Source organism: Anopheles merus, chromosome 3R (assembly GCF_017562075.2).
Source record: "Anopheles merus strain MAF chromosome 3R, AmerM5.1, whole genome shotgun sequence".
NCBI lineage: Eukaryota > Metazoa > Arthropoda > Insecta > Diptera > Culicidae > Anopheles > Anopheles merus.
This window is the reverse complement of record NC_054084.1, coordinates 23,049,955-23,065,884: the sequence shown is the minus strand read 5'-3', so window position 1 is coordinate 23,065,884 and position 15,930 is coordinate 23,049,955. Positions and strand designations below refer to the sequence as shown.

Below are 15,930 nucleotides of genomic sequence, written 5' to 3'. Positions count from 1 at the left end.
TTGGTTTCGGAGCCGATTCCGGAGCCGACATCAGAATCGATTCCGAAGTCGACTCCGGAATCGATTCCGGAGTTGACTCCGGAATCGTTTCCAGGATCGGAATCGGCTCCGGAATTAGAACTTGACTCCAGAAATGGAATGGTTTGAATTGAAATAAGAAGTGTGGGAAGCGAAATAAGTCCGCAAATCTCCATGTGAATAGATCATTTACAAGTAAATTTTGATTTTTTGTCGCTATCAACACATAGCATCATTGGACCCAAACGCCTATTCCTATGAAGATGCCCAAACCGACTCCGTTTCGAAACCGAATCTGATTTCGGAGTCCATTCCGATGTCGGCACCGATTTTGATTCCGGAGCCAATTCCGGGACCGATTCCCATTCCTGAGCCGATTCCGGAACTAATTCCGGAGCCGATTCTGGAACCAATTTCGGAGCCGATTCCGGAACCAATTCTGGAGCCGATTCCGGAATTGGTTCCGGAGCCGATTCCGGAGTTGGTTCCGGAGCCGATTCCGGAGTTGGTTCCGGAGCCGATTCCGAAATTGGTTCCGGAATCGATTCTGGAAACTGATTCCGGACCTACTATCCGGAATCGATTCCAGAAAATTTCGGAGCTAGCCAGAATCGATTCCGACGAAATCTTCATTTTCCCCATCACTAGTGTTGACACAATTTCAGCCGCCAACTGTCAAACTCCATATAAAATATCGTAATATCTGGATAGTATCGTAAAGGGTCCCAATGAAAGAAATTATCTGAAATAAAAAATTGAATGAATTTGAAATAAATTCCGATTGGAGTTTTCAAGAAAAATTTTCATATCTTGTCCATCGCCGCAAACTGTCTCCCGCTCACAGTGCCGCACACAGTGTCGATTCATTAACGATATAAAACGGCATGTGTTACAACGGGTAAATTTTAATAGCTCCGCTTTGGCACGGACAGGCGCCCTAAAACTGTGGCCGTGGCCACTCGGGGTCGCGTTTCTGCTGCTAAACTTTTCGCAGTCGCACATTCGCAGAGCGTGGGGAAGGGTTAAAAAAGCGATCATGTTATATCTTTGTTCCACAGTCTCAACCGACCTAACAGAGCCAGATTCGAGGGGTCCAAACGTGATCCACATTAATGACACCATCCTGTTTCTTTCTTTTCTCACCTTGTGTGTGTGCCGCGGTGATCGCGAGTTGGTGCCCAGTGTACCGAGCGTGCACAGCAGCCCATGCGTCGATCGCATGCAAACGGGTGCACGATCGCACTGGTTTATGGCATGCGGGGGTGGGGGGAGTTGTCGCTGTGGCACAGGTTTATAGTATTTAGTGCAAAAGCACTCCATTTTACTGGAAGCTTCGAACAGATGGCAATACCAAAACGAACCCCTTTTTTCTAATGCTTACGAAGTGTCAATGTCAGTACTGGTGACCAGCCTTTTTGATATAATTTGTTAAGATTTTGAACAATAATTAGTAATGCATTTTATTACATCAATACATGTTGTTCTTGAAGTCAAACAAAATTAGTTTTGATTTATATATGAGGAGAAATCGATATTTATCTGTGTGTTAAAAAATTATGCCAAGGTTAAGTGCCCAAGCTATCATATTACAAGATTGAGTTTCACATCTAATCAGGACGGATGTATTGGATTATTGTGCTTGAGCTATGACTAAGGAAAACATAAATTTTGACATAATTGAAATAAGTTTAACATGAGTTTGGTAACAATATTGTATCGTGGCAAAATATCCTGATATGATATGATTGGATACAAATACCTAATTCTTGGTACGATCTTTTTAAGTTGACCAATAAACAATAAGGCACTAATTGTAACAATAAGGCACGCAATTGTGTATCGAAACAGGAAAGTTCAATTTAACGTTAACTAGCTAACATTAAGATTTCACGCTTTAAACACGATTTTTTACACACAATTCCAAGATTTCGTTTTCGTTTCGAGCAGTTTCGAGCACTAGGACCAAATGATTTGAAGATTCACAATGGTCCATTCTAGTGTTGGATAAGTCTAATTCAGATTCATGAATCTTTGAAATGATTTAATGAATTTGAATCTCGATTGGCAAGATTCGTAAATCTCAAAGATTCATCAATCTCAAAGATTCATCAATCTACAAAGATTCATGAATCTAAATAGTTTCATGAATCTCGACAGATTCACGAATCTCAAGACATTCGCAAATCTCGACTGATTCACGATTCTCAAGGCATTCATAAATCTTCAAAGATTCATCGAGCTTGAGCTTCTTATTATTACTCTTCTTGGCGTAATAACCAACGTCACCATGCCAGCCATAGACTTTCGAGACTTCTTGGCAAGTATCACGCAGCCGGATAGTATGTTTTGCTACGGGGAGACGGTCCATGCGAGGGCTTGAACCCACGACGGGCATGTTGATGGATGGGATCGCGCAAACATAATATTTTGAAAATCATACATCTCTAATGATTTATGAGTCCCTGTAGATATATGAATCTTAATGGATCCACGAATCTTTCGAGATTCATAACTCCTAGAAGATTCATGTATCTTTTGGGATTCATGAATCCTTGAAGATTCATGATTTTTTTTGAGATTCATAAATCCTTGGAGATTCAGGAGTCTTTTGAGATTCACGAATCTTTGAAGAGTCGATTCGAGATTCGAATCACTCATCACTGAAGGTTCATAGGAATGAATCTCAACGAAAGATTAATGAAACTCATCCATGCGATGCTTGAGCCCTCAACGGGCATGTGGTCCTTCTAGTTAACCACTGTATTACGGGCTATCGCAAATTCAATATCTTGAAAATCATAAACCTCTAAAGATTCATGAGTTTTCAGAGATTATTGAATCTTCAGAGATCTATGCATCTCGGGCGATCTATGATTTTTAAAGATTCGTGAATCTTTGGAGAGTCGATTTCAGATTCGAATCGCTCATCGCTGATGATTCAAATGAAAGAATCTCAACGAAAGATTCATGACTCAAACCAATATTATGAGAGGGTAGAATTCAGCATTATTACACTGTTTGTCATGTGCAGATTGAAAAACTCTCCATTTTTACAACCTAATACAGCAATGACTCCGTTACGCTTGTCCTTTCATAATATATAAAGAAAGCAAAAAACCCCTGCATTCTTGCATTGTTCCACCTGTTGCAAATGCCATCGTAATTGAAGCATTTACAGCAAACCGTGTACACACGAGCCTGTCAACTACCTGTGAAAAGTAACGGTCACTTCCGTACACCCAAACACCACCTTCCACGCACGCGCAGTACAAAATTATACTAATTACGCAAAACTTAGACAGCCAGTCGGCCCGCGCCTGGAATGGTTCATTCCCCAGTATCACTGTAAATCCAGCATCTGGCAGACGGCAGTTACAACGTACAAAAAAAAACCTATACAGCTGCCTCCCATCCTTTCCACCTCCTCTCATATTACACCGCTCCCGGGGGGGACAAGGCACGCGCCCTAACTAGACTGCAAAAATCGCAAACGGCTCCAAACCGCACCAAACCAAACACGGAACCATTAACCCGGAACGGGTGGGCAGAATGCGAATGCGTTAAGTTAATTTCCATCCCCCCAGAAGCAAAACCGGGGTTTCGTCGTCGTTTCGTGTATTGCGCGCCGTTTGTTTGCATTTTTTGTTGTATTCGGTTTCGGTTTGTTTTATTTTGCTTTCATTGCGCGTGGATGTGTGGGCTGTAGTTGCACCAAAAGGCATCAACGGGCAATCACCGTGCATAGCACACACACACACGTATCGCCCAGGGTACGGGCAACATATGCTGATCAGCCCGGCGCCGTTAACACGAGCAGCCGGCAGGCCATCAGTCCGCGCCTTCCGTCCTTGACTTTTTCGCGGTCCGGTTTGGGGTCCCCCGGTGCCGGCCCGGTTCAAGTGCATCACGTTTGCCTTGCAGACAAAACACACACACACACAACTGGGTAAGCACCATTCTCTTCCTCCTCCTCCTCACCACCCACCAGACGCTAATACTCGCGAAAATTATAGCGGATAAAGCAACCGAAAAGTGTCGGGCGATCGGTTACGCGAGTTGCCGACCGACCGTACCCGAGAAGATCCATGAAGCGAATGCGGCGGTTCTTAATTCGCCCACTGCAGACGGGCAGGACGGGCGCATGTTTTCGGGGTTGTGAATGATGAGTTGTGAAGGATGCAGGAGTAGTGCTGCCAATTGCAGTGTGCCTCGAACCCGCGCCACGTGCGCGGGAGTTACTGCTAGACGCCTTCGGATGCGTTTTTTTTTTTTTTTTTTGCTGCAACTGTTTTAATCTGGTAGATTTACGCGTTCGCGGGAAGCAGTGCCGTGGTCAAAAGCCGCCACCTTGCCGTGCCAGTCTGGGGCGTGTGGAGGTCTGCGGTCTCACTCCACGCGGATCGATGCCTGCGGAGGGCGTATCTGCTCGATTGCCTCGAGATAAAGGGGCCTCGTTGAGCGAGTAAATTATTGCCTTTTTGGCGGTGATGTTTGTGATCGAGATTGAGAGGATTGAAAGGATGAAACGCAGGAGGTACCATAATTGAGGTAGCGGCAATTTATGCGAGCTCGACGAGCTGTATGGATTGCATCTCGACGGCGCCCTGCGTCCGGCAGTTTGGTGGGCTTTTATGAAAGATTAAGCTTCCTTATAAATATGCTCTTTATTTCTCCGTTTCTTTTCATGCAAAACCGACTCAGGGGGTGAGGCCAAGCAAACAGTATCGACCGTGCACGATGAGAAAGTTATCGCCATAAAGACTCCTAGAGAGCCATCTGCGTGTGTTTGAGTGTGTGTTGACGATGACTTCAAGGTACAGGACGCGTTGTTGCACGCTGTAGATAAGCACCACCGAACCATCCATCTGGAACGTTGAGATGTAAGCGAGAAAAACAAAAAAAAAAGGGGAAAAACTCTGCAAGGACAGATTTGCCGAGGTGACGGCAACAACAACCACGGAGAGGCGTACAAAAACAACGCACTCGCGCATGGGAAGCATGTTTTTTTATGCAGCCCCTGCTGCTGCTTCCCTTCCAGTGCGTTCGATCAGGCGATACGGTCTCGGGAGCAGGCACGAGCAAACCAGGAGCATAAGCTTTACTTTTCCCACACACCGGTGTTGTGTCGAAGCCGTCGCAAGCCGTGGCCGTGAGCAGTTTTAGAAGGCTTCAGCCTGCCTGGCCACGGGGTGACTGCTGCCTTCCATCACCTTCGATTCTTTCTGCTTCCTTTCTTTGCCGTTTCCTTTCCCCCCCTTTTTTCCGGCTGCCAGGCAACCGAGCAACCGGAGCGACAGACACAATACGGCGAGCCTCTGGTGCTTATGTTTCTGCCACAGAAATGTAATAAAAATTTGTAGTGACATAAAAGATGATCAGGAGGTAAGAAACTGATAATTTTCTTACGGCACCGAGTGCATAAACAGCGCTGTTCGGTGTGTGTGCGTGTGTGTGTGTTGTTTTGTTTTTGCCCTTCACGGGCTTCGCGTTCGTTCGGTCGGAAGCGTTGTTGCTCGGAAGGATGGCTTGCAGCAGGGATGCGTTGGAGGGGGAGACTGGATGGCAGAGTGAAGCCATGATTAAACCTAGAGCCAACGGCACGGTAACCACCGTGAAGGTACACACAGCCAATACACACCCTCGCCATAAAGCCTGATGATGCCGTCGATGAATGCGTAATAGTTTCTTGGACCTCGGGTGCTGCGCGCGTTTTGCCCTGTGTGTCGGCTAGTTGCTTGTAGTATTCCGCATCGGCAAGCGTGATCGCATTTTGTCCTTCTCCTCCCCTCTTGGGGATGAACGGGGATATGAATGGTGGCGGAAAAAATCAATATCCAGCGCGCGGAAAGGCAAATGAGTCCGGCAACGGCAGGGACACTGGCAGAGCGTCCTCCCCCCCCCCCCCCCCGGCTCTGATTTATAGCGACTGCCCGTGGTGTTGCCGTATCGGTCGTAAAACCCTTCGCACAGAACTGATCACAATAACAGTAACAATAATAATAAAACTAATAACAAATGTATTACAGTAGAGCAAAAAAAAAAACAAAATAAGAACTGTTGCGCTGTTGCGGAACCTTGCGCCTAGACTCGACCTCTAGCCTACCGATGCATGCATGTCGCTGCAGCATATCAATATATAGCTGATATTGCATATGTCTGTCAACGCTTGCACCCTTCGGCGTTGCGCGGGGATGCTTGGGAGGTCCGGCTGCACCATTTTCCGCGTTGCGAGCAACCCCTGGTGGATATATCAAATGCTGCGGAACAATATTAATTAAATTTGTAAGTGCACTTACACTTCGACCAATAGCTGCACCGCACGCAACCGCTGCTGCTGCTGCTGCTGCCGCCGCCGCCGTTAGTATTGCGTGTGACGCCATACCGGACGGGGTCCGGCACATTAGCTTGCTTTTCTTCTTGCCCTCACAAGCTTGCCGTGGTGGGGTTAGCGTTTTTTTTGCTCATACTCTCCTCCTTTTCCGATCTCGGCTCGTTGGTGGCGGTGGAGGTGAGTTTTGGGGGAAAACAAATTATATCAAAAGCGCACGGTGACACACACGAAAAGCATAAGAATGTAGCGTTTCTGTAGATTTTTTTTATTATTTCCAGCTTCTAGTGCAGCTTCTTTTTGTTTTTTGTTCTTCAGTGGCTTCATCTGCATGGTGAAAAAACACACACACACACACAGTGAGAGCGAACCAAGCGGCAACAACAATTTGAGTGGCCTCGTTGGGTCAGCTTATGTTTTATTATTATGCATGTCAAAGTGAGCCTTTTTGTTCTCTCTCGCTGCTTAATAATATGCATAATTTCGCCATCATAACTATCAGCTGGTTGAGAACGGTGTACTAGCGCGCGCGTAATTGTCCCTTCAATTTTTATACATATTATCGGTAATTTTTGGTTCGGTGGTCGCGCCAAAGCGGACCGAACCGAAGGAGAAAGCCGGAAGCCGTGTTACTTTTGCTTTCGGCCGTTTTGGTGTGTGTGTGTGCGCGACATAAATTCAAATTTAAAAAAAGGGATTTTGAGGTAGTTTTTTTTTTATTCGATACGGATACTTAGTTATGTTGTAGAAGGATGTGTAATTTTTGTACCAAACGATTTATAAAAATATTAAAAAAAAAACATTCACGAGCAAAACCATACTCTGGGGGGATCAACACGAAACGAGCATTTAGGCGGTACGGTACGGGTGAACACGGCCAACAAAACATGGCCCAGTGTCAACGAACCCCACACAGCAGCAGCGTGCAGAGCGAGCTGCAAAGGTTTGTCAATCCAAAATTATCACCACATGTCCTTTAGATGAGGCCTATTAACATTTGCTGGCTCGCTTGCCATCCTCAAGCTGTCCAGAGCACCAGAGCAGCACACAAGAAGTACAGCAGACACGGGGTGAATGGTTTATTCGGTGGAACGAAAATGTTAATGCATCACCTCCGTGCATCCTTCCGTGCGACTCGGGAAAGAGGGAACACAAGGGAAAACGCGGTACGGGCTCGTGCACGGGAAGGAAAACCCGGACGCACAACCCGCCGCATCTCGCGCGAGGCGCGAGGTAAAATATGACGAATATCATAAACAATCAATAATGGGACAACCGATTAAAATATTTGATGTAGTGTGCGCGAGCACCGTACAATGCAGCAATGGAGCGGGGCGAAGCAAGAAGATAAAGAAGAAGGAGAAAGGACACGATTGTCCATATCTGGAGCTGTACAGATTTTGTGTTGTTCCAGCCAAACGGAGCACCAGCCCTGTGCTGTGCTGGAGAGGGCGATTGCGATCGTGACGGTGACAACCCTCTACCGGATCCAGGTGCGCATCTCGCGAATGCTCTCTCTCTCTTTCTCTCTCTTTCACTGTCTCTCTCTCTCTTTGTCTTGCTGTCCCCATGTTGCATCGGTGCACGTTACGCTTGCAACATAAGGCGCACGCATATTTTCGTCGTTTTGCGTTCGCAGCACCACCTCCTTCCTCTTTGGGGACGGGGTGCGCTGTCCCCACCCGTGTGTGAAGGTGGCGGGGCAGGCTCCCTTACCGAAATCTTGATTGAACGCAGAGGTAACGGTAAATCGAGAAGATAACTCACTGTTTTACCTGCGGGCTGTAAGCTGGAGCTGGACCCGGGGGGGAGACGGCCGGCGAGATTCGATACGCGCCGCGGTGGACCTAGGGGAGGGTTTATCAGCAACACAACCCTCCCCCCCCCCTCCACGTCCGGGCGGTCCCAGACCCCATAGGCCCTTGCTTAACGCTGTGTTGCTGCTGCTGCGTGCTGCGATTCGCACGCCGATTTTGTTTATTAAAATCTTTGCGAAACCTTCACGGCTTACCACGGGGTTTGTGCGTCGCCATCCGTCCGCCCTTTTAGAATGCCGAGAGGAAGGTCTGTGTGTAGTACAGGAAGAAAGGTGTGGAGTCAACAAAAAAGGAAGGGGGGGGGGATTGTGAAAGATGTTTCACATCTCTCACATCGGTCCCAACAGCGAGCGCGGGCAAGCCGGATGCGAAAAATACTCCCGCTGTAGTTCCTCTCCTACCCCGTCCATCCCCTTTTGCTTGTTGTTGTTTTGTTTGGATCCGTGGATCCGTGTTCGGTGCCGGCCGGCGTTAAGTTATGAAGCAGTTCAAGGGGTAAGATATAAACTTCTCAAGTGGCTTTGTGGTCCGGGTTTCGGTCGAGGTTGCCGGGATCTTCATTGCAGGGAGACGGGCAACAGGAGGGGACAACGGGAGGGAAGAAGCAGCCACTCCGCTCCTGGTGCAGAACGCAACGTGCCCGAGTTGATAATATGTGGAACGAATTCGCACAATAAAAGGCTACCTTTTGCTGCGTAGGTAGAACCAGGTAGGGGTGCGATTCGAGATGTAGCCAGGCAAATGTAGGTTAGTGAAATGATGAATTATGGGTCCTTTTTTTAAGTGTGCGAGTGTGGTTTTTTTTTGTTATAAAGCGTCTGCACCACTTTCTAATTGTTTTTTTAGGGGGTAGAAAACTATTAAATGCGTTCGTTACATATTATAATGCAAAGTTCTAACAAAGAACAGAGCTTTCAATGTTCAAGTTTGTCGAATGAGATTTGAAACACCCGTTCATGAAAAAAACAACATAACTTCGGAACAAATTGGGCTATCAACTGAAGGTCATTACATTATCCAACGCTCCAGTATTGGGTTTCACGTATCAACATAAACAGTTAATACATACAGTGAAATCTCTCTAAGGTGAATCTTCAAGGGACCGCCAGTTTAGAGAGGTATTCATGTTGGGGAAAACAAATGAATGTGATGCCATGAAGTACCTAAGAAAACACGGAAAAACCTGGCATATCTAGACAAAATTTTTTGTAAACAATGATAAAAATATTCAGCCTAGAGAGTTTAGGCTGCTAGATTACACATGCAGCTTCGAGAATATTCGTGTTAGGGAGATCTTCATCTTGAGGAGACATAAAATGTATGGATTATGACGAGACCGTCAAATAAAAAAGGATTAACGTATGGCTTCATTTCTCAGCCAAGAATATGTACACAACTGACCAGGGTAGGTAGGTAAAAGATGTTCATCGACTTCTCCCAACATCAATATATCTATCAACAACATATTAAAAAAGCCTGTAATTCATGGAAAAAAAGCTCTCTCGAATGAAATCAAACGGATTGAATCAATTATAAACGAACGTCAACTGTCGACGTGCATGGCAAACACTTGTATGAGAGCATGAAGTAATATGACCATGCCTAGAATGCCTAGCTACCACCGGAAGTGGTGGTTCAAATGGTAGACAAGCCGGCTCTGGTCGAAGTTCTATTCCCATCAGAACCATTCCTCGTAGCAAACACTGATTGTTCCGTTACGTGGTACAAATAATTTTTGAAATTTTGTGAAAGGACGACGCTATGACCGCATAGACCATAATATAGAACAGCACCAATACGCTTGGTTGATGCTAAAATTTGAAAATCATCTCCTTCTACAACAACAAGGGATTTACGTGAACTTATGTGCATTTTTAGACTTACGTACATTAGTAGTCGCTAATTGCAGCCTTTAAATTGATCTGTTTTGTCTCAAAGATTTAAGTACCCGAAAAAAGGCTTTGAATGCTGTCTCATACATTACCTTTAATGCATTATTTTTACTTTATTTCATAGCCACTCTCATTGAATAAGTGGTATAATTTTAGATTTTTCAAAAGCAAAAGACCTTGAAATTATCGTGAAACCATAATTTTACTTTGATTCTTGGTTAGGTTCGCTCAGTCTTCGTTCTTCTTTGGAAAGGAAGAACTGCGTATTGTACTACGTCCGTTGCATTAATTATAATTTTTGCAGTTTCAAAATAAATGTTTAAATCTTCAAAATGCGTCCCAAATCATTTCATGCACCAATTGTATGTATTACGGCAATTTATAACATAGAGTAATTAATGGATATAATATTGCATCGTATGTCCATCTTACCTCGTGCTCTCATATTTTGTGTTGTTAGTGGCAGTGCATTGCTTACAGTCTTTGCCGCTAAATTTTGACTCTAACTCACCTATTTTTGTCTCGAAGGCACCAATTTTTGACAGCGTGTCACGATTCAAAATTTCATTATTTTTTCTCAAGAAACAATCAATTTAAACTGTTTATGTATTTTTATGAGATTTCAGATAACAAATGTTAAAAATCTGCTTAAATACCTTGTAAAATTGTCATAATTCCTACATGAGTCAAAAATTGATGACTTACAGATAAAAATAGGTGCGTTAGAGTCAAAAATTGATGCGCACTGTCAAAAATTGATGCCTTAGAGGCAAAAATTGATGCGCACTGTCAAAAATTGATGGCTTAGAGCCAAAATTAGGTGGCAACGACTGTAAAAATCTGCTTAAATACCTTGTAAAATTGTCATGATTCCTACAGGAGTAAAAAATTGATGACTTACAGACAAAAATAGGTGCGTTAGAGTCAAAAATTGATGCGCACTGTCAAAAATTGATGCTTTAGAGCCAAATTAGGTGGCAACGACTGTAATGTCATAAAATAGTTTTTGATCCTTTGTAAATAAACCATTATTTATGAGAATATTTACGATTTGTTTGAGATCCTTAAAATGGAGGATTCATCAAGGAGAGGATGCATTCACTCTATTATTGAGAATTCATTGTGCTTGAATTCCGTAATCAAAATTGTACAAAAACCGAATCATCCTTTACACATTGAAAACCATCAAATCACACGTCACAAATGGCATTTCATGAACATTTGCTATCCCTAAGTAATATTACTCCACACCATTACTCATTGTTTTCAATTATACCACAACTGCAAAGCCAGTAATGCAAACGAGCTGCAATTAAGCATACTTTCCCGCTCGATCGATAAGCATCGCGCATTTGTCAATGTTACTGTTACAAATGGAGAATCATTTGTACTGCTCACCAAACAGTCGCTCAAAGCAGAGGATGCAGAAATGGGGGGAAAACACACATACACGCATTACAGCCTCCAGTACTTGACCAACCTTATTAGATCGGCAGCCTTAATTGCAGCTACTAGTCAGAACGCTCAGCACTGCTTTTAGGCCCACCATCAGAGTTGTCGCTGCTGACGGGCGTTAACGGGTATCGTTGGATGTTTCCGGACGTACGGTAGCTTTTGACAAAACCCCCATCCCTTAGTTTTGCCAAACTGAACAATGCAATGCTTTCAAATGTACGCGAGGTGAATGATTTCCGAATGAAGAAAAAAAAAGACTCTTGACATTCTCCATTAAGCTCGCCGGGGCTCGATTTCTCGTTTCATTTTTTTTGGGCAATCTAAATTAATTACTGGGAGGAATCTTAGTAAATCGGGGCGCACATTCGCTCGCCCCAAAACCGCGATGGACGGTTCGATTCCGTTGCACCAATTTGCACCTTGCGGTGGTGCGCCCGGGCTTCTGCTTGCTGAAATTATTTTTGCTCACATGGTCCGATTACGACGATGCTAATGCCTTTTTGTGTACGAGCATCTGGAAGAGCACACACCGTTGCACATCGAAAAAATGCATTTCAAAAGCAATTCTGCCACGTACCCCACACGGGTAAGAGGTAAGATAAATAGATAGGAAGAACCGTGTCTTCGCAGGTTCCACCATATCCCTTTTGTACTGTTGTGCACCTTCTCCTTCCCGTTTCCCATGCATCAAAAAAGGGTTTTAAGTTAAAATTTGTTCGAAATAATGATTGATGACTAAGCTTTCCAAAATAATGACTCGCCGATTTCTTTGTGCGCCGATTCCGTTCGTACCGTACGCTGCCGGGTGCCGATTGCCATCGCGGGACCGAAAGGAGTGTCCTGGTTTTTTTTTTTAAATATTTTGGTACGTTTGCGCCAAGGGAGAAGCACCAATATGCACCGATAAAGCAACCAAACCATCGCCTGCAATTGGCCAAAAGTAGTGTAGTGTGCTCGCGAAAGCGGTTGCAGCTACTTCCATCATTTCCTGGCCACAACAAAAAAAAAATGCAATTTTCACCCCGTGACAATGTGCCACAGCGGACCGTTGAACTCGCGGTTGCATTAAGGACGAGCCGCCGCGAATCGACATTGGTTGATGTGTTGCGGTTTCGGGTGACGAGAGGGTTGTTTTTTTTGTGCTTTCCTCCGGTAGTTGAGGGAGTAGTGGCACGGTTGTGCCTCATTGTGCCTGGCAAGTTTCTGTGTAGCATGTGGGCAACATTGTAGCCCTTTCGTCATGCACAATGGGAGATGTTTGAAAGGAAGGATGCTTTTTGTTGTTTGGTTTAGTTCTTCTTGCTCTGTACCGTTTGTCCGGGAGTGCATTACCCTTGCGAGCGCGCGCTCGCAGGACTGCTGATGGGTTTTGGCATCTGCTGTCGTCCTGGGACGCACAAAAATTAGCGCACTCGCTCGGGCGGACGGGGTGGGATTGGCAATGATGTATTGTGCTATTTGAAAAGATTTATTTAAAATGCTTGCACCCCTTTTTTCCTTCTTGCTGCTTTTGGAGGTTGATGTTGTGCACCTTGCGTACCGGCGTACAGTGTGTGTGTGTGTATGCACCTGATGGGGCGTTGGGGCATTGGGTAACGAACGGTACATCGGTACCAATTGCGCCTTCAATTGTGGTTGCGGGCCACTGAATGAATAGCCATCTGAAATATTGCTTTTTTTTTCTTCGGCTGTACCAATTGGCACGGCGGCTTGCAAACGTGCATTGGCGGTGCACCGGCTGCCATGCAGAAAGGGCATTCAATTTACAGCTCCCGCCCGGAGCGGAGCGTCGCGGTAGCTGACGATGAGTTTCCAAAAATTATGAAAAGTAATCATTCGCAGCCCGGATAATGGATTCGCTGGCCATTCTTTATGCGATAGAGTAGAGGTGCAGAGTACCGGTCCTGGCGGACCGATGCACAGGCCCGCCGGGGCAGGATGGAACGGTTCTGATGAGCTTGCCCTTAGCTTGCACCTTTGTGTGCAGTTGTTGCTTTCCCCCCACCCAAACCCCCCCCCCCCTTAAGGATGATAAAGGCATCCTGAAATTAAGCACAATCGATCCAACCGAATGCAATGCCCCAAATATCCCTGTCATAATGAGTAATGATCAATGGCGGCAGCGCATCACTGCCCGGTCCGATCGACGTCCAAAATGCATTATTTTGACGGTTCATTGTGAGGCTGATGCGTCAGATAGCGGTGGTCTTGACGAAAGAGTCACTGACCGTAATTAACCCGATTTGTGCAGCTATACGTTCCCTTCTCGATCGTGCCATTTTGATTTTGGAGATCGAATACATACCAACCTTTTGATACCTTGGTCGTTGTTAGTATTGTGTTTGAAACTGCGTCGTATGCAATGCATGATCGTTAAAGTAAACTATCCAAAACAGCAAACATGCTTACCTCGCCCGTATCCTTGCGTGTGTTTGGCAAAACTATTTACAACCGCATCGACCGCCTCCTTCAGCACCTGCTTGGCCCGCGCGTCCGGTGCCGACGGTACGGCCGGGGCCTGACTCTTCCCGTTCGGCACGAGCAGCTTCGGCGGCACGCTCACGTTGGTCATATGTATGACGCTGTCGGGCGAGTTCTGCTGGGCGGAAGGGTTTTTGTTTTTGCTGCTCAGATTGTTGTTGTTGAGCGTGGACGCACCGGTCGGTGCATTGGCAACGTGCGCAGATTTCGGCCCGATCTGTGCCCCGGCGGCGGCACTGCCTTTCGATACGGTCACTGAGGTCACTAGGTCACTTTGATGCTGGTTCATTCTTGTTCCGGTCGGTAGGGTGCTGACCTTGTGCATCGCAATACGCGGCGGACGTTCGACTGCAGCCTCTCAACAACGTACTGTGCGGCCGCGCGCGATGCTAGACTAGGCATACTACTACTGGGCTGCACATTGCTTCACCGACCGGTAGCGAATGAGGGGGGGTAGGGATGTAACTATAACAATTAAAAACACAATCAAACAAACAAACAAACACACTACAACACTCTCCACCCTAAAACGCTAAGTAATATTACACAGTAACAAGACGCGCTGCATACAAGCGATTAAATGTACATCACCGGATCGCGGGATAGTTGTGCGGGTCACACATTACTGAGCGTGGGCAGCACTTGCGGGCGGCTCAACCAACTTTACACATTTTTACACTGTGGAGATACCAGAGATATCATGCAGATGTAGCACGGACATATTTGCTGAAATGAAATGAACAAAATGATGGTGTCAGTAATTGTAAAATGCTGATGAGATGGCCACGATCTATTTACTATACGTGTAGATACATAAAACATTTACTGAGGGAGATGAAGAAATGAAAATGTTAGCATACATATATTCATAACAATCATAGAATAATTGATTTTCTATTTCATATCCAAGCTTCAAGGTCTCCAAGCTTTTCAGTTCGCGGGCTGCGTTGCTTCGTAAATAACGTTGTTGAGAGCCATTTTAACGTTACCTTTGGCAATGAGAACGTTTGATAAGCAAATACTTAGTGAATATTTTAAAAGTCTAAGTAAATTCTATTATTATTGTAGCTTGATATTTGTCTTAATCTAGTAAAAATTAAAGTTTGTTTATTTATTTATTTGTATTTGTGTTTGTTTGGCCATCATTGCGGTCTTATCACTGATCTTAAACACTATTTAGATGTCTAGAGTAGCAATAAATAACAGAAAGCATCATGGTACATTCGAACATCAGCACAACATAAATAACAAAAAAATATCACCGCAAGACAAACAGGGTAACATTAGCAGTTCCAGTCAAAAAAGTCGTAGTGTGAAATTTGTAGGTCGTTATTCACGCACCAGTAAAAATCGATCGATGACTGCAGGACAAGACAATCACCAAAACACCTCACAGGAAGAAAAAGTCTGAGATCGCCCGCGTACAATAAATTTTCAGTTTAACTTACTACAGTAGTAAAGTCGTTAGAGAAAACAGCAATGGTACAAGGTTACTACCCTGTGGCACACCTGCACTACTCACAAATTCCTTAGATATCATGCTTTCAATTTTGACGCGATATCGACGTTTGGTGAGGTAAGATTCGAGCCACTCCACTAAAGGAGTAGAAAAACCAAGTCGAGCAAGCATCGCCAACCACCCTTTGCTGTTCACCCGATCAAAGGCAGCCTTAAGGTAAGTATAGATGACATCCATCTGGGCTCCCGAAACAAATGCAGCATGGCAGTGAGATACAAACTCCACCAAATTAGTGGTCACATCGCGGGCCGCATGGGGCCGGCGGCCGTAGTTTGGAGACCCCTGGTTTACACGGTATGATTCTTGCTCGACAATTCTTTTTAAAACCAATTTTTCCTCACTTTTGAGTCTTCACTAAGTGCAATCGATCAGATTTTAGATAATTTTTTTCGAGTAGCTCTTACTGCCTGTCTATCTCGT

General features: G+C 45.1%; 1 protein-coding gene across 2 annotated transcripts in view; it reads right to left on the bottom strand.

The window, feature by feature from the left end:
- LOC121596386 (protein limb expression 1 homolog) overlaps window positions 1-15,930 on the bottom strand; it is a 66,887-nt gene that overhangs the window by 9,403 nt on the left and 41,554 nt on the right. For both annotated transcript variants that reach the window (XM_041921282.1, XM_041921281.1), the window contains one exon: window positions 13,920-14,717. In XM_041921282.1, the coding sequence (XP_041777216.1) occupies window positions 13,920-14,316 (397 nt within the window). In that variant the 5' untranslated portion in view covers window positions 14,317-14,717. The remainder of the gene's footprint in view (window positions 1-13,919; window positions 14,718-15,930) is intronic.